General features: G+C 43.2%; 1 protein-coding gene across 10 annotated transcripts in view; it reads right to left on the reverse strand.

The window, feature by feature from the left end:
• Nucleotides 1-6,299: 6,299 nt before the first annotated feature.
• The window catches only part of METTL13 (methyltransferase 13, eEF1A N-terminus and K55), a 60,434-nt gene continuing 46,876 nt past the window's right edge, over nucleotides 6,300-19,857 (reverse strand). For 6 of the 10 annotated variants that reach the window (XM_035279988.3, XM_035279989.3, XM_035279986.3 and 3 more), the window contains 3 exons: nucleotides 18,730-18,948; nucleotides 16,402-16,533; nucleotides 13,368-14,589 (listed from right to left, as the gene is read on the reverse strand). In XM_035279988.3, coding sequence (XP_035135879.1) covers nucleotides 14,315-14,589; nucleotides 16,402-16,533; nucleotides 18,730-18,948 — 626 coding nt within the window. In that variant the 3' untranslated portion in view covers nucleotides 13,368-14,314. Of the gene's footprint in view, nucleotides 6,972-13,367; nucleotides 14,590-16,401; nucleotides 16,534-18,729; nucleotides 18,949-19,857 lie in introns of those variants that run through there. The other 4 variants (XM_078356289.1, XM_078356287.1, XM_078356290.1 and 1 more) reach the window with 4 other exon arrangements.

Raw genomic sequence — 19,857 nt, forward strand, 5'->3', positions numbered from 1 at the left:
CTTCAACTAAAATGAGAGGATGCATCATGAAAGAAATGAGGACCATACGGCTACTCACAGATCCCCCAGTGTATTTAGTGTACCAGGCACATTTACTCAAAATCACTCAGAATCCCCAAAGCAACAACCCAGGAGTCCTCACTTTGTAGGTAAAGAAATTGAAGGTCAGAGAGGTTAAGTAGTTTATCCAAAGTCACAAGTCTTTTAAGTGATAAATCCAGGATTCAAAGTAAGCTTTATGTAATGCTAAAATTGGTGCCTTTTTTGTTACCTTGCTGCTTACTTAGACAGGCAAATCTAAGAGCTAAGACAAATGTTATTGGCTCATAAAGAGCCTGTTGAGAGAAAGGGGTATACTTAGAAGAACATTGGAACTAGAATCAGTGGGCCAAATTTGTAATGAAGTTTTCATTTCTAATGTATTTGATAAGTCCTCCCTTGACTTTCAGTTGCCTTATCTGAGGTAAATGGAGAAAATGCTATCATCTCTTTCAAATAACTATAATAAAGATTAAATGATAAACATATAGATATAACTAAAACATTAAACACCCACTTTTACATATGAATCTTAATAAGCAATAAAAATACAAATTAAAGTACTTATATATTTCACTGGATTACCTGATCACATTTCTATTAAATAACCACGATAGCATCTTCAAGATCTAGGCGGTGTTAGTTAGAAAGGTTAGATTATGGCCGGGTGTGGTGGCTCATGCCTGTAATGCCAGCACTTTGGAGGCCAAGGTGGGTGGATCACAAGAAATCACAAGGTCAAGAAATCGAAACCATCCTTGCCAACATGGTAAAACCTCATCTCTACTAAAAATACAAAAATTAGCCAGGCATGGTAGTACACCCCTGTAGTCCCAGCTACGTGGGAGGCTGACAGGAGAATCACTTGAACCCAGGAGGCGAAGGTTGCAGTGAGCTGAGATTGTGCCACTGCACTCCAACCTGGTGACAGAGTGAGACTCTGTCTCAAAAAAAAGAAAAAAAAAAGGTTAGATTATCTTTTGGGCACTTCTAAAACAATAGGGACTGTTATGCTATCAGGGTTATCAATCTCCCTCCAAAGCTGACCCTTCCAGGCTCCCAGGTATTAGCTCTGAGTGTTCTGGCCTCAGACTGAGAAGTTAAGGAGTAAGAACTTTACCCAATAGGAAGCCAAAGACCACTTTTATAAGGGCATCAAGCTGAGTGCATGGCATATGCTTCATAAACAGAGGGTAAATTGAACTGGATTCCCAAGGGCTCTGGATTTCCTAAAGGGCAGACTCTAAGACTTACTGTTCTGTGGAATCAAGCAATGGATGGAGATGTGGCCATGCCTATAAGACATAGACACGTGTGTGGGATTGAGACAGAACTTTTCAATATGGTCCCTCTCCTTTGTTCCATAGCCCACTGAGCTACAGTGGCTTCCTAGGAAGAAAGTGCTCAGCGTTCTCTGCAATGGCTGGCCATGCCAGAAAGAGAGGCCTTGAATCATCTCATTACCTGGTCAGCAGGAGCTATTTATGCCAAAAGTGGCTTAGAAAGAAAAGTGTCCTTTTCTTAATTTCATAGCTTTCTTGCTAACATTTACAGTCCAAAACAAGTACAATCTGAATTTCAGACTCAGGTTTCTGACTTGAGGAAAAGAACAAAGACATTATCACCTTCAATTCACGTAGGTATAATTAGTGCCTTTTCCCCCCCAGTGGTTCAAAGTACTGGGTAGTTCTTCTTTTGTGTTTTCTTACAATCTCAGAAATATTGTTAGGGCATAGGGGAGGGAGTCTCAAGAAAGCTAGAGATCCTGGTTGAGCTAGTGGGGCCAGACAATGGGCCCACTGATGTTAATGGGATTTCACTGGCATCCAGGGATTACAATGGCCTAAGACCTCCTTCTGGGGTTGCTGGAAGAGGGCAAGGAGGGGACTGCTTACTCTACAGTCAATTACGTATGCACTCATTTATTTATTCATCCACCTGTCATTTATTGAGAACCTTTTTGCGTGCCTGGCACTGCACTAAGAAAAAATTTTAAAGAACAACTTTATTGAATAGAGTTATCTTTTTAAAGAGAACAGGAAACTAGGCTGAAATTATGGGCCCTGTAGAAAGAGGAAAAAAAGACAGCCATGGCCTAAAGAGTAGCACTGGGACAGAAAAATTGAAAGTTCTCTTGGTTCTGTAGCATAGAAAAGTTACAGGACTTAACTAAGATCATACAGATCTTTGAAGTCAGAGATTGGCCTAAAATCTAGCCTGAGTGCCTTTCAGATAACCCCATGAAAACAGAAAAGTGAAAAGAATTCAGACCTCGGAAAGAAAAACATCTTGATATCTACCCTGTTTCTTCTTCAGTTACTTTAGAACTAAACCTCTCTGAGCTATAGTATTTCATGTAAAAAACTGTGATTAAAAAATATTCATTGTAAAATGAGGTTACTATAGGATTGAAATACATGCTGTGATTTCTACTACAAGAAAGATGGAGTAGTAGAGTGCAGATTTTCTTTCCCAGTTGATACAAGACAAAATACATGAAACAATGGTTTCCTTTTTTTCTTTTTTTTTTTTCTGGGACAGAGTCTCACTCTGTCACAGAGGCTGGAGTGCAGTGGCACCATCTCTGCTCACTGCAACCTCTGCCTTCCGGAGTCAAGTGATTTTTTTCTCAGCCTCCCAAGTAGCTGGGATTATAGACATGTGCCACCATGCCCAGCTAATTTTTGTATTTAAGTAGAGACAGGTTTTCACCATGTTGGCTAGGCTGGTCTTGAACTCCTGACCTGAAGTGATCCGCCTGCCTCAGTTTCCCAAAGTGCTGGTACAGGTGTGAGCCAGTGCGTCCGGCCTGAAACAGTGGTTTTCGAGACACTGGACATCAGGCAGAAAAAAATAAAAATAAAAAACAATAATCCCTGAGAGAAGGGAAACAAATGAATGAGATGAGCCCTATGATTGAGACAAGTTACCACCTTGAGAGAGTTTCCAGATCATGGCCCAGAGGGTGGAAACTGGAATGCAACCTAGTAGACTCCATGAGTTGTAAAGACATAGCTGAAAGTCCTGAGAGACCAACCAATCTCTGCTTTTACTAGAAAGAGATGGAAGGGGAGGGGAGGGGAGGGGAGGGGAGGGGAGGGGAGGGGAGGGGAGGGGAGGGGAGGGGAGGGGAGGGGAGGGGAGGGGGTAAGGAAGGAAGGAAAAGAAAGAGAAAGAAGGAGAGAGAAAGAGAAAGTAGTCAAGCAAAAAATTACATATATTATTTCATCAATGTATAATTCTAGAAAATGTAAACTAATTTGTAATGACAGGAAGCAGACCACTGGTTATCTAAGGACAAGACAGGATGGGAAAAGTGGGATGAAGGGATTATAAGGAGCATAATGTAACTTTGTGGAGTGATGGATATGTTTATTTAATGATATATATATATTATATATATAATATATATATATAATATATATATTTTAGAGGCAGAGTCTCTGTCACCCAGGCTGGAGTGCAGTGGCATGATCATGGCTCACTGCAGCCTCAAACTCCTGCGGATCAAACGATCTTTCCACCTCAGCTTCCCAAGCAGCTGGGACTACAGGCACATGACACCATGCCTGGCTAATAATTAATCATGATTGTAGTGATGGTTTCATGGGCATATACAAATGTGAAAGCTTATGAAGTGGTATGATTTAAACATGTGCAGTTTGTTATCTGTCAATCGCACTTCAATAAAGCTGCTTTTAAAATTTCCTGTATTTCTAAGGTACCTCATAGTAAGTCCTTAGTAAATGTTAGTTCTTTCTTTTAACAACCATGTTTTACAACTAGGAACTAATAGGATCATAATTCCTGACTAGAACTCTTTTTCTCACCAAAGAATGAACTGCTTGGTCATCTTTGCTTTCAGTTTTCCTAAGGCTGCCAGCTCCCTGTATCAGTAACATTTCCAAAGAGCCAGGCAAAGTGAGTAAGGCCAGCCTAGCTTTCCGCCTCTCCACCCTCATCACTCAGGGCCATCACCTTGGCAACCTAACCCAATTGGATGGCTTATCAAGGTTCTTGACGTTTGTATTCCCATTGCCCCAGCATAGTGTTTGGCATGTGGCTAGAGCTTAACAAAGGTTCAAATAGAGGAGTGAAGGAAAAGAGTAAATATTCCCTCCCTGTACCTGTGCGCCTGCATGGTGACCTCCAGGTCTCCCTGCAGTGCAGGTCTCAGCTAAGTCTCAATAAAGGAAATTCTCTGTTCTGACTGCAGCACCAGACCACTGCAGCTCTGGGTCTTGATAACACCCACAGCTTTCACACCAATGCCTTTCCACAACTACTTCACTTACTGGGCCTTCAGAGCACTCTGCTAGGGCATCACAACCATTCTTGGCCCATCTATCTTGATTGGATAGCAAAGTAGATTACATTTTAACTGCTTCATGTTACTAGGGTTCTCAACTCTTGCGTTCAAAGAAACAAGATGGTTATCATAGTGGCAAGCACTGCTGGAAACCTAGAGACAAGGGTTCTAGTCCTGGCTCTGCCCTCTCATCAGTGAATGACCTGAAATCAGCCCAGCCCAGCCTTGTAACTCATTGCCTAGCCTTCCTTACCATAACTTGCTATTCCAGGGGAGGCAATTTTTATTTTTATTTTTATTTTTGGAGATGGAGTCTCACTCTTTCACCAGGCTGGAGTGCAATGGTGCATCTCAGCTCACTGCAACCTCTGTATCCTAGGTTCAAGCGATTCTCCCAGGGAGGCAAAATTTTTAAGAGTCACATCACTAGCCTTCGGTTGGTGGTAAGACTAGATCTGCCACATAATAACTAGAAAATGGGTTGAGTGGCCTAGCCCATCCAGAGGGCCTTTGTAGAAAATTTTTCTGTGGTCCATTTTTCAAATGGCCTGGGGCTTATTCATTATCCTATGGGGAAGTAGATACTGTGGTGGCCATGAGAAAATAGCTCTTCCGGTAAGGAGAAAGCTAGGTATGCAAACATTCGGTTGGCAGTACCCCTGAAATTTAACTTGAAAATGGCACCTAATGGCTTCTGCAAATTAATAGCATTCAGTGGGGGCTCAGCCTTTTTTCTCTGCAGGACATGCTAATAATATAGGTGCCTTAAAAATTAATAAATTAGGCCGGGCGCGGTGGCTCAAGCCTGTAATCCCAGCACTTTGGGAGGCCGAGGCGGGTGGATCATGAGGTCAAGAGATCGAGACCATCCTGGTCAACATGGTGAAACCCTGTCTCTGCTAAAAATACAAAAAATTAGCTGGGCATGGTGGCGTGTGCCTGTAATCCCAGCTACTCAGGAGGCTGAGGCAGGAGAATTGCCTGAACCCAGGAGGCGGAGGTTGTGGTGAGCCGAGATCACGCCATTGCACTCCAGCCTAGGTAACAAAAGCGAAACTCCGTCTCAAAAAATAATAATAATAATTAATAAATTAATATAGTCCACATAACAGTCATACTTCCCATGACAAGCACCTGCCACATATTAAAGAAGCTATCCTTTCATTTTTCTTCATTAAATATAAGGCTCATGAACAAGGATGTTTATTACTTTTATTCATTACAGTATTCCTAGTGCAATAGAAAAATGCCTGATACATAACCGGCACTCCAATAAATATTTATTGAATAAAAGAATCATTTAATAAAGTCCTTATGAGTTAAATCTGTATGCAAGTCTTTGTAGTAAGTATTAAATGTATTGTAACCTTCCTTGACCAAAATAACAGCAATTTCATTTCCCCTAACAATTTTCTTTAAATACCCTCACAATTTCCTTCTTCCTTCCTGAGTAGTCTATTAGCATCCTCAGAAGACTGGTAGAGATCCGAGCCTTATTTTCAAGAATAAAAGCTGGAAATGGTTATTTCCAGCTTTTTCCAGAGTCATAGATTAAATCTCAACAGAAACCAGATGGGCTATAGGACTTGTTGACCTGCTGAAGGGGCCCTGCAGAGTACTGTACCATCTTGTAGGCATAGTACTGGGTTTGGCTGAGATTTACTCTACAACCCTGAAATAACCATTACCAGCCTTTATGAGAATAAACAGAGAAGATGGTCTATAGGACCTGCTGATGTGCTGAAGGGGCCCTGCAGAGTATTGTACCATCTTGCCTAAATAAATAAAATTTATCACTATATTGATTAGGTGTTTGTTTTGTGCTTTCATTAAAGAACCAATCTTGTTTTGCCACTCTCAGTTTGTAGACAGAAACCAAGTTTCTTGGTTTCATAAATAGAACGAATCTAATTCAAACCCTCAGCTCCACAAAATATTGCCATCATTCAACTTTTCATGGGAAAAGACATGTGTGTGCCTTTATTGACTGAGCCGACTCTTTGAGGGTGATGAAGTGGGGAGAATGGGTGACTCTGATGCCTGGTGGGGCAGCTTCACAAGCTTGTAGGTGATAGAGATAGTGGCCACTCCTCTCCGGCTTGCCCTCCACTTGGTTGAAGGCCTTGCTGTTGTAGACGCCCACCATGTACCCACCATCTCGCCCCTTATCTCGGGCAGGATAATCATGTCCTGCAGGTGCGTGTTCACCACCTCTGGCTTCTGCATAGGCGGTGCCCCTTTCTTGGTCTTGTGCAGGTGCTTCAGCAGCGAGTACTGCTTCCACCACAGGCCATAGTGCAGCTTCATTCACTGCTCGCATGACACGTCCAGCAGCGGGTTGGGGTGCACACCGCAAGAGGTGAACTTGTGGAAGGTCTGCTTATGCAGCTTCACGGCTTTTGCTGCTCCACTTCCGTCATCTTGCTGGTTTCTTGGAAAAGCAGAAAAGACTTTTTGTTTTGTTTTTTTCTTTTTTTTAGACGAAGTCTCACTCTGTCGCCCAGGCTGGAGTGCAGTGGCGCGATCTCAGCTCACTGCAACCTCTGACTCCCAGGTTCAAGTCTCAGCCTTCCGAGAGCCTCCTGCGGTAGCATGTGGCCCAAAGCCCATGCAATCTCTGGTTCTGTGGGGAGGCACACACATGAGATTACAGGTGCCTGCCACCACACCCGGCTAATTTTTCGTGTTTTTAGTAGAGATGGGGTTTCACCATTTTAGCCGGGTTGATCTTGAGCTCCTGACCTCGTGATCCACCCACCTTGGCCTCCCAAAGTGGAAAAGACTTTTTTTAAAACAGCATGCCTCAAAGTTCTCCGGTGAAATAGAAAACCCAAACTGCTTCCCTTTTCAGTGCTGAAAAATAACATCATATAGCAGCTATTTCTAGGTCTGTTTATTATCAGAATTGTTTAAAGCTTTTTAAAAAATGCAGATTCCTTGGCTGTACACTGTCCTACTCCATCACCCCCCCACCCCACCCCACCCCCACATGCACCCCTACATCATAGGTCTGGGATATGGTCCAGAATCAGTATATAGGAAATGGACCCCAGACTACTGACTTCAAAGCAGGGACTCCTTTCCCCTTATTCTAAGGAAGGGATTGTGTTTCCCAGCCCACCTATCCTCCTACATATGTAGCAGCTACAAACTCAAATGCCTGCTGGACCAGGCATGTAACATAAATGCAGGAAAGATGCAGACAGAGAGCAGTGGAGACTGTGGCAGACACCACCCATCCACAAGGCACAGATACTTACCAGATCCAGCCAAGTATGAACATGGACCTGTCATCGCAGAAGCTTCTAAATTCTCAAAAGAATCCAGAAATTTTCTAGATTTTGTATAAAATGATATTCCAATCTATAGATTTTATTTAAAATGTCTGGTGAAGGCCTAAACACATCTGGGGTAGCATGTGGCCCAGAGCCCATGCAGTCTCTTTGGAGATGCACAAACAACGCCCTTTTAGGCTATATATTCATTCCCGAAGGCTGCTGAAACAAATTACCACAGACTTGATGGCATACGACAACTGTAAAGGCCAGAAGTCCGCAAAGTGTTGACTCCAAAGCCTGCAGGTGGGTCCCTCTGGAGGCTCTGAGGGAGAATCCTTCCTTGCCTCTTTCCTAGCTTCTGGTAGCTGCTAGCAATCCTTGCCGTTCTTTGGCTTGCGGGGATGTCTCGCCAATCTGCCTCCGTCTTCGTAAGGCCTTGTCCCCTGTCTCCCTTGTCTCGTTTCTCCCTTTATTCGAAATCCTTATTGTTGGATTTAAGGTCCACCCCAATCCAACATGATCTCAGCTTGAGATTCTTAACTTAAATACACCTGCAAAGGCCCTTTTTCCAAATAAGCTCACATGCATAGGTTCTGGGGTTTAAGACTTGGACACATCTTTTTAGAGCCACTATTCAACCCACTACAGGTGGGTTTGCATTAAAATTCCGCTATTTCAATCAAATTTTACTTCTACCAGCATTTATCTAACTACTTACTTCTATGATGAAAATGACTTACATCTTGGCAGAAACTTGAAGACATGCCAGCTCAGGCCCAGATGCATGTTGTTACATTTTTTTTTCTTATATGCTTCTAGTTTTATGTGTTACTAGTGTTATTCCATTGCTGTATTTCCTGTCATTACTTCTAAAATCAGGGATGTAGGGGTAGAAGGATCTCTGCCTTACATGGGGTTCCACCATTGAAAATGTCCTTGACTGGAGAAAATGGTGCTGTCTGCATGTGCATAGGCAGGATATCAGGGGATGGTGGAAGAGCAGAGGGCACAGGGTACTGGGTGAAGTAAGAGAACAATAGGTAAAGTAAAAGTCTATCTTCATTGACCAGAGAAAGACACAGGGAATATGGCTCAGGTGAAACAGCCTCTGGAAGTGCCACATTCTCAAGAAGAATTTTTTATAGACACCCCAGCACTTAAATGTGATTTCTAGTGCCATCTACTGGGAAGCATAGGAGCCAAGTGAGACCTGGGCTAGAAAAACAAAACCAGCCAGGCGCGGTGGCTCAAGCCTGTAATCCCAGCACTTTGGGAGGCCGAGGCGGGTGAATCACGAGGTCAGCAGAACGAGACCATCCTGGTCAACATGGTGAAACCCCGTCTCTACTAAAAATACAAAAACTTAGCTGGGCATGGTGGTATGTGCCTGTAATCCCAGCTACTCAGGAGGCTGAGGCAGGAGAATTGCCTGAACCCAGGAGGAGGAGGTTGCGGTGAGCCAAGATCGTGCCATTGCACTCCAGCCTGGGTAACAAGAGCGAAACTCCATCTCAAAAAAAAACAAAAACAAAAGAAGAAAAACAAAACCATGAGTCCAGCCTTCAGTCACTTTAAGGGGGCAGATTTATTGAGGCTGGATTTTTTTGTCCAAAGGAGAATATCTACGAAGACTCTTAGGAAACATCTGAACATCTTCTCTGCTGCTCTTACACTTAATGCACATGTGGTTGCTGACTCATGCACGTGCTGTGTAATTTGTTCTCCTCAGCTAGTTGGTGAACAGAACCTGTGTCTTTTTCCTCTCTGTATCAGCACAAGCATAGTGTCTGGCACAGAACAACCTCTCCAAAAAAAAAAAAAAAAAAAATGACAGTTGAGTATAAAAAAAGAAAAATCCAACTTAACCATTATTTTTATTATCAACCATTTAGCTGTTAACAAATCTGCAGGAACCAAATGGTAAGACAAGCCATAAGACAGAAACTGGATGACTTATAATTTACTAGACTTTGAGCTTTATGAAGCAGTACTTGGGAGGTACACTCGGAGCCAGTTATACCAGGGAGTGAAGGAGCTGTGCCCCATGGAGGAAATCGTCCAATGCAACAAGCTGACTCCTCACACTACTGACATTCACTCAGAGGGCAAAGAGCTAAGGTGTGAGCTAGAGTGAAGGTGGGAGGGAAATATATTACCCTCCAGGTGACTGGAGGTGACTGCTCCAGGTGAATTACCAGGTGACTGCTGTTTGCATTTCAGCGCTAAGCCAGCAGTCGTTAATGAGTCTAGCAATTTCCTCCTCACCTTATAACATATCCATCCACAGGACCTCTACCACAGGCGTCCTCAATTTTGGCTGCAAAACAGCATCCATCACCTAGAAAGCTTTTTAAAAATTCTGATGCACAGGCTGCACCCCAGACCAATTAAATCAGAGTCTGCGGGTGTGGGGCCAGGCCTAAGCATTCTTTAAAGCTTCCAGGTATATTCAATTTCTATGGCTGCTGTAAGAAGTTACCACAAATTTAGGGTCTTAAAATAACACAATTCACTATCTTATAGTTCCATATCAGAAGTCCAAAAGGGGTCTCACTGAGCTAAACTCAAGGTGTTAGTAGAATTGCATTCCCTACTGGAAACTCTATGGAATAATTGGTTTTCTTACCTTGTCCAGCTTCTAGAGGCTGCCTGTGTTCCTTAGCTACCGGCTTCTGGTTTTTAAAGCCAGCAATGACTGATGAGTCTTCCCCACATTGCTTCACTCGGACAATGACTCTTCTGCCTCCCTCTTCCACATTTTAAGACCCTTGAGATTATGTTGAGTCTACCCAATGTCTATATTTAATTACTCAAAAAATCTATTTTGAAGAGAGTTCATTAGCAACACCAAATCTATCTGCTACATTAATCTTCCTTTGCTGTGTAGTGTAATGTAACATTCACAGGTTGCCAGGATTAGGACATGGACATCTTTGGGAAAACATTATTCTGCTTACCATATCTGATGACTCCAGTGTGCAGCTGCGAATAACTATTGGTTGTGCCAGGATTACATGGCTAACACCTGTAATCCTAGCACTTTGGGAGGCCAAGGCAGGCACTTTGGGAGCCCAGGAGTTCAAGACTAGCCTGGACAACATGGTGAAACCTTGTCTCTACTAAAAATACAAAAATTAGTTGGACATGGTTGTGTGCACCTGTAGTCCCAGCTACTCAGGAGGCTAAGGCAAGAGGACTGCTTGAGCCTGGGAGGCAGAGGTGACAGTGAGGCAAAATCACACCACTTCATTCCAGTCTGGGCAACAGAGTGAGACACTGCCTCAAAAAAAAAAAAAAAAAAAAATAACTACTGGTCTACCCAACCCATAAGACGACAGACTTAGAGCAGAGGCCCAGTTAGCAGGCAGCCATGACAGAAGACTGGAGGCATACACTGAAAAGTTGGTGGGGGACAAGGGCAAAAAGGCAGAGGGCAATAGTCAGCCTTAGAAATTTTACATTGTCACAGAACTTTTTTAGGATGGGGGAGGGGGGTGCAGATTGTCATGTGATTTAGTCTCATTCAGTTCTCTGATAGCCCTGGGAAGCTAAATTGTACACTTTCCCAAGGATAATGGGGCCATCCCCACTCAGCTGTAGCCATTAAAGAAAACTGAGGTCATAATACAAGATAAGATTTTCCCAGACTTTTGTAACTCATTGCTATCAGCTTGCTCCTTGTTTTGTACTCAAAGCCTGGGTACATGCCAGATTCTCAGGCATTCTGTAGGCTGTCTCCCCTATAATCTGCCTCTCTGCAAAATAGATTAAATACAGCTTGAAGATGTGTACTGATCGGCCAACACATACAGACACACACACATGATTTCTGACTTCTCTTAAAGACCTAGTTAAGCTGAGACAGTGTTTCTGCAGGACAACTTGGCTGGGACAGCCACTGCCTTTAGAGGGGACATTTATTCTCTGGTTTGCCACAGGTCTCATCCTAGCCTTTTTGTTTTGTACCCGGCTCACTCACTCCACATATATGTTACTTGTTTGATCTGAAGCTTGGCATTGAAGCTTACAACCCACCCCACTCTTCTAGAGCTCTCTTGCCTAAAGTTAGGCAAAATTCCCATAAGGAACCATTCGCCTGTCATTAATGCAAAAGTGAACAGCTCTCCAGTGGAAAAAATGGGATTCAGGCCAATGACTGTCTGTTCATACAAAACTTTTCTCACAATCCAGCAAGCTCCAGAGGGGAGTCAGACTAGGGTTTCAGTAAGCAGCATGCAGCCACCAAGTGTTCTGGTGAACATACTGGTCTCTATTGGTATAAATTTCCTTTGTAGAAAGTTAAGCCAAAAACTGCCTCACTTCTGTCACTTGATCTTTCTCCAGCCTTTGGCACATAACCAATTTTCTTCTTCTTTTTTTTTTTGAGATGGAGTTTCACTCTTGTTACCCAGGCTGGAGTGCAATGGCATGATCTCGGCTCACTGCAACCTCCGCCTCCTGGGTTCAGGCAATTCTCCTGCCTCAGCCTCCTGAGTAGCTGGGATTACAGGCACGTGCCACCATGCCCAGCTAATTTTTTGTATCTTTAGTAGAGACGGGGTTTCACCATGTTGACCAGGATGGTCTCGATCTGTTGACCTTGTGATCCACCCGCCTCGGCCTCCCAAAGTGCTGGGATAACAGGCTTGAGCCACTGCGCCCAGCCTCTTCTTCTTATACCTAAGTCTTGATAATTACCACCCATGAGTGCCTCTTCCCATCTCCAAATGAGGATGCAAAATGTAAAGCTATGCCTAACTCCGTGGACCATTCCCCCTAAGATGTAACGGAGACCTTATCATTCTGATAATGCCTAGAGCTTGGCTGTGCCACTCAAATGTGCTGCTCCAAACTCTGCACAGCATGAGTGATCTCACCAAGGACAGGCAGACTAGCTCCTCTGACTCAGACCCTGGGACTCTATAACCCATCCTAACACTGTGCAAGCTCAAAGATAAGAAAATAGAGTGGTCAGTCACAGTGGCTTATGCCTGTAATCCCAACTCTATGGGAGGCCAAAACAGGTGGATGACTTGAGCCCAGGAGTCAGAGACCAGTCTGGACAACATGGTGAAATTGCCTCTACAAAAAATTAGCCAGGTGTAGTGGTATACACTATAGTCCCAGCTATGTGGGAGGCTGAGTTGGGAGGATCATCTGAGCCCAAAAGGTCAAGGTTGCAGTGAGCCGTGATGGTGCCACTGCACTCCAGCCTGAGTGACAGAGAGACCCTGTCTCAAAGAAAAAAAAAAAAAGATGAAAAAAGAGGATTTGCCAAGCAAGGTCCTTTGAGGTACACAGACCTGCTGTGAGGGATAATCTTTCCTTTATAGAGTTCCAGGGGAAGACCCTCTCCTAAAGAAAGAGCACCAAGTATTTCCAATGGATAAGATCCAAAAACACTTCTCTACACTCCGTCCTCTCCTTAATGGACTGACACTATTTTCTAAGGATGACAACCTGACTGAAATACAGACAGTCTCTGACTTATAATTTTTCAAGTTTACAATGCATTATCAGGATATTAAATGCATTTTCTACTTACGATGGATTTATCAGGATATAACCCCATCCTAAGCTGAAGAGGATCTGTATGCTTCACCTGAAAGGTTAGGGTGCATTTTTTAAAGGGCCTGTAGAAAGATAAGCCAGGCGATGAATGGTGACAATGCCTATTTTCCATAGCACCGTTCATTAAGTCAACCCTGGTATAATTAGGAAAGACGAAATTCAAGCCAGTCTTGGAATCACTGATTTAATATTTCTCAATAAATGGTTAAGATTGATGTTTCCAGCCGAGTGAAATCTGAGTTTAGATATAGTTTGGGCTTAACAATCCTTTATCTCAGATTAAATGAGACCGTGCTTTAAACCACTTAGAAAAATGCCCAGAACCCATTAAGTTTTATTACTAATGTTTTTGGTCATTCTTAGACATTTTCACTTCTACCACTACTCTTTACACAGAATCTGGCACATAGTTGTCACTCAATGAATGTCAGTAAACAAACACCAGAGACTTTAGTCTGCCAGGTCTCTGACATGCAAAGCCATGAGGCCAGGTCCATACGCTCCCTCCACTGAGTAAAAGACAAATGGCTTAGGCTATAAGGTTTGCATCATCAAGGAAAGCTGTCAAATAATGAAGTGGGTTAGCAGATTCCTAAAAATTGGAACCATTTCAGCAGCGGTTTCATCCACAGTGAGAAACTCTGTGGATGTCTCACATCTATAGAAACTCTACTCTGTTTATAGTCTTTTGGCATCTTGCTCTGCAGTCTCACTTGAGATTACTACTATAGAACTAAGAGAGGAATAAATGAAAAGCAAACCAGTGTAAGTAGAGATGCAATAACATTTGGCTGTCTTGAGTCCTGAAGAACTTGGTATATACTTGTTAAGGCATGCAGCATGTGCTAAGGGCTTCAGTGGGGAATTCTACTCAAAGATATGCTGTAGGAAGCAAAGACGAACCAACCCAAGTGGTACTGAAGAGAACAAGATGGGAAGGACATTTTTATTTTCCCTAATCTTCAGGCAACCTCACCAAGCTGGAGGTCACACGTAGTTAAGTATGAAACCAAGAAAAATATGAAGCTTAAGAGTACTGTGTATTGTATTTCTTCAGTCTCTGGCAAGTTGGGAGTCCAAGGTCAGTCTAGGCAGGAGGGCTGCTAGGCCTAAGCAATCACATAATTTTCACTGTCTTAAGCATATCTGAAAGGACATACGTGTCATCCCAACCCCTCCCAGGCTTCCTCAGGGTCCGCTCCAAAGCCTGGGCTGTTTCCAGGAGCTCTGGTGTGGCAAGTTTTTGCTCAGGGTGCAGCTGACAGAACAGGATCTCATTCACTTCACCCTCAATTCGCCGGACATACAGGAGGGGGAACACTGCCTTGAGCCCAGCCAGCACTGAGTCCTTTAGCCCCAAGTCTCGGCACACGAGGTTGAGAATAAAAACACCTATAGGGTAGGAAGAAAAGTCAGAATGACCTCGCATCAAGACACATATCAAAGACAAGGATCAGCTTTGAGGAAAATGGCAATTCCTTTTCCAGGGACACTGGTGGACTAAAATGCACTTGTGTTGAGTTTGCAGAGAATACACAGCATACAAAGGCAGATGGAAAAAAGCATGGGGAGCATGTAAGCCATAAACAAACTTCAGCCTTATTTTTTGCTCTTCTGTGCTGCTCACACATTATTTTACCATTCTCCACACCTCAGTTTCCCAAAGAATTGCTCTGAGAAAGAAGTGATTCCCAGCTGGACGCAGTAGCTCATGCCTATAATCACATACTTTGGGAGGCCAAGGCAGGCAGATCACCCGAAGTCAGGAGTTTGAGACCACCCTAGCCAAAATGGTGAAACCCTGGCTCTACTAAAAATACAAAAATTAGCTGGACATGATGGTGGACACCTGTAATCCCAGCTGCTAGGGAGGCTGAGGCAGGCTAATCTCCTGAACCTGGGAGGCAGAGGTTGCAGTGAGCCAAAATCCAGCCTGGGCGACAGAGTGAGACTCTGTCTCAACCAATCAATTAATCAATAGAAAGTGATTCCCTACGAAAGTAAAATTTACCAACTCCACAGGGATGTTACATTCCTGACCTATCCAGGGAGAGGGCCAAGGTTACCTTGACTTCTGACAATTAAGATTCCAAATCAAGCCAGTCACTACAGTGCCTTACACCAAATCAAAAATACCTAGAGGGCTGTTAACATAGGGATTAAGGGCTATGAAGATTCACTGCTGAAGACTAAATAACACACTGCCTAGTAGAGTATGTTTAGCAAACATCATGTAGTAGCTAGAATCACCATGCTGGTGGGAGGGTGAACTGCTACAACCACTTTGTAAAACTGTGTGTTAGCATGTACGAAAGCCAAACATACACGTAACCTATGATCCAGCAATTACAACTCTGTGTATATACCCAAGAGATTTGAAAACATAATTCATCAAAAGGCACATATTAGAATGTTAATGGCAGCACTATTATAATAGATCCACACAGGAAACAACCCAAATACCAACAGTAGAATGGATACATGAATTGTTATAAGTCACATGATACAACACAGCAATAAAAATAAGTCATGTAAGCACAACACTGTGAATGAATCTCAAAAACATCACATTGAGTGAAAGAAAAAAATGGAAACTTAAAAAGTACATTCAGCCAAGTGCAGTGGCTCATGCCTGTAATGCCAGCACTTTAGGAGTCCAAGGTAGGAGGACTGCCAGAGGCTAGAGTTTGAGACCAGACTGGGCACACAGTGAGATTCTGTCTCTACAAAAAATAAAAATAAAAAAATTAGCCAGGCATGGTGGCATGCGCCTATAGTCCCAGCTACTCAGGTGACTAAGGTGGGAGGATTCCTTGAGATTAGGAGTTTGAGGCTACAGTGAGCCTTGATCATGCCACTGCATTCCAGCCTGGGAAACAAAGAGAAACTCTGTCGCAAAAAAAAAAAAGAGAACATTCCAACATTCTGTGATTCCATTTATATAAAGAACAAGAACAGGCAAAATTAAGCTGGATGGACAGAAGTTAAGATAGTGATTACTCTTGGGAGGACAAGTTACCAAAAGGGGCTAAGAGACTTCAGGTGAGCTGGAAATTTTCTGGTGCTAGTAAATAGTTGTATTCAATTTGGAAATATGGATCGAGCTTGCACTTCTCTGCATTTTTCATTAAATGAAAAAGATAAATTAAATTAAATAAAAGATAAATTTTTTTTAATGGTCCCTTCCCTCCTCCCTCTCCATACCTTCAGGAATCAAGATGCTTTTAACCTTCTGTAAGAAAGATTGCTCCACAAATGCTGGAGGTGGACAACTCATTCCCAGTGTTGGGTCCTTACTGTCAACATCAAACATTATGACATCGTAACGAGGCTGTGCTGGGAAAAAGAAGGGAAAGAGTCCTTGTCTTTGCCAGATAAAATAATACCATGTACATTCCTACACTATACTTCCTCTTTACCAGTGATAGGCAGGGTGACTAAGTCAGAAGGATGACACAGAGGATGTGGTTTGCCTGTAAGGGCACTGATGTCATGGCCCTGGGGGTCCTCGTCATCAGGGCTCAGAGTGTCCCAGAGTAAAGATGGAACCTTCTTCCACATTTAAAATCACCCTCCAAAGGCAAAAACATTAATGGGGTCCACTTTAGCATGAACATTTCTTGGTTAAGAGTGTATCAAGACCAGTGGCTTTTGACTCTGGCAGAACATTACAATCACCCTGGGAAGCTTCTAATGTGGACTACACTCCTGACCAACAGAATAAAATATCCTGGGGTGGTGCGGGGGGAAGGCGGTAAATGGGAGGAGAGATGGGAAGCCTCTGGTATTTTTCTTGAGCTTTCCAGGTAATTCTAAATACAGTCAGAGTTGAGAAGCACTGATCTAGACAAAGCAGTTAAGCCTTTAAGGACTGACCCAGTAAACAGTAACTTTTAACTCTGAAAACAGCACATTTTGCCTCATAAGAGAAAATGTTCTGAAATTTGTGTTAGTGTTATCTTTGCAGTTCCATAAACAAGAGCTGACTCAAGAAAGAAATGATTTTGCTAAATGGGTAAGAAAGAACTGATGATGAAATGAATGTGCTCCTTATAATAATGTTAAACTGTTTTTATAAGGGGTAGGTCTGCAATGCCACTGACATATTTTTTAGAAAATTTTGAAACTGTGATAGTAATTATTCAATATAATTAAGTATTTAATTAGGACTGCTGCTTGCTTATCACTGTTCATAGCACAAGATCTAATTTTGGTTTCTTACAAAGAGAACATTTTGGCTCATCAAAGTCCAAGGAAAACAATAGCCTTCATTTGCAGACTTGAGCCCAGTAATCTAAAAGGTTTTGGTGGTTACAGAAGATGGGGGAAGCCATTGAAAACTGATCTACAGATAGCAACAGCAGTTACATCATGCATTAAGTACTTACCATGTGCATGGCACTGTTGTGAATACGTCACCATATTAGTATCTCAACTAATATTAGTATCTCGACTTCACCTCAACTAACCCTAGCCTCAGAGAAGAAACCTATGAAACTGTTATGATTCAATTCAGTTTGCAATTGAAATTAAGATAGCATCTGTTCAATACTCCTCCCAGGCATCCTAGTTTGCCGCACCCTTACTGGAAGATAGTCTAATCCAGTGAGAGCACAGTATCCGTTATGAAATAAGCAGACCAGGAAGGGTGGCCTGAGCTCCCCAGTATAACTACACCAACCTAACTGCCTTCTCCCCCAAGGACTCAAGCTCCAGAAAGCACTATAGTCACCAGCGGCCTATCTATATAATGAGCAGACTTATTGTCTCTAGTATTTTGCAGAAAATTGTTATACTTATGGTTTTTGTCCTAAATCTGGGATGCAAATTACCAGAGTAAATGGAACCTTAATTCTAGTTGCAGAAGGCCTAGCAAAATTCCCACAGAGTAGCATCTGCATCAAGGTTTCTCCATTTCAGAACCGTGGAAATTCTGGGCCAGATAAGTCTGTCATCAGTTCCTGTCCTGCACACTGTAAGATGTTTACTAGCATCCTAGACCTTTACCAGTTAGATGCCAGTAGCAACATCCCCAACCCCGATCTGTGACAACCAAAAACTGTCTGAATACACTACCAAATCTAAGACCCTGAGGTTGTAAACCACTGATCCTACATGAATACTGTTTTGCTCTATTTCTGGCTTCACCTCCAGTTGAAATATTTACAAGAAACACCTCCCAACATACATTCCACCTTTTCTTTTCAATTTCTTTGCCCAGCCAGACTTCAGGTTTCTTAAGAAGGTGAGGAAATGACAAAGTTACAGGTAAGAAAAAAACCCACTGGTCTGTTAGCACCATAAGGGCAGGAATGGCCTGTTTTACTTATTGCTGTTCACATTCTCACCTAACACAGTGCTAAGCATATAGCTGGTACTCTAGTGAATAAGTATATCAACAAATGAGCAAGCTGAAGACTGGAACGATACTCATGTCACTCTCTTAGAGAGAAACTGCAGAGGACCTTGCAGGCCTGACAGTGTTGGATCAATCATCCCTCAACACCCCTTCCAGTGCTCCAAGAGCAGTACCTTCTTCTCCTTCTGCCAGGCTGGCAATATAGTCCAGGCCGTCTGCAATGTGGACCTTCATTCGGTCAGTCTGGGAGAAGCCAAACCACTGGGTGGCCACTTCCAACATGGAGGGGTCGATTTCTACAGTATCAATGCAGGACTTTGGGAAATGATCGTGGACAAAGAGGGGGAGGCTGCCCCCGCCCAGGCCTACAACCAACAATGCCAGTGGGATCTCTGTAAGAAAAGAATAGAGCATGACATTGCCACCTGTTCACCGGAAAATTCTGTACCAGCCTCAGTGAGGCAAAAGGGAAAGTCAACTAATTGTCTCCACTCAGGGGATACAAGATTTAGAGGTCTCCGTATCTCAGTCCAGAAATCTAGGAGTCAATTTGACGCCTGAAAACTCAATCCTGGATTCGTGATGACTAGATCCAGAAGATGAACAGTATGTTATTATTATTGTCTCTTAAAGATCTCAAAGCGGCCAGGGGTGGTGGCTCACACCTGTAATCCCAGCGCTTTGGGAGGCCTAGGTGAGCAGATTACTTGAGCCCAAGAGTTTGAGATCAGCCTCGGCAACACAAAATCCTGTCTACAAAAAGTAGAAAAATTAGCTTGGCATGATGGCACATACCTGTGGTACTGGCTACATGGGAGGCCGAGGTGGGAGCCTGAGGAGGTCAAGGCTGCAGTGGGCTGTGATCCACCACTGCACTCTAGGCCTGAGAAAAAGTGAATCCCTGTCTCAAAAAAAAACACCTCAAAGCAATCAGCTGACATGATCTCAAGAGTCCTCACTATAAGAGTTATTAGACCTCTCGGGGAAATGGGGGGTTAAAAAAAAAAGAGTGATTAGACCTCTCTAGGAAAGGGAAGAGGGAAAGAAGAGTGGCCAAGCAATCTTGGTCTTGATTACAAGGCAGCAGAGATGCAATGCTCCTTGCCCTTGACTCAAAAGGCCACACTGTCTTCTCAGACACCCTCACCAAGCAAGGGTAAGGCATTCAAGTTCCACAAATCACAGGAAAACAAAGGCCCAAATCCTACCCCTAAGCACAGACCACAGCCACCACAGGGGGATCAAGGGAAGACAAAAAACAAAAAAATCACCCAAATTAGCTGGGTGACAGACCCTGAGGA

Source organism: Callithrix jacchus, chromosome 18, assembly GCF_049354715.1.
Source record: "Callithrix jacchus isolate 240 chromosome 18, calJac240_pri, whole genome shotgun sequence".
Lineage (NCBI taxonomy): Eukaryota > Metazoa > Chordata > Mammalia > Primates > Cebidae > Callithrix > Callithrix jacchus.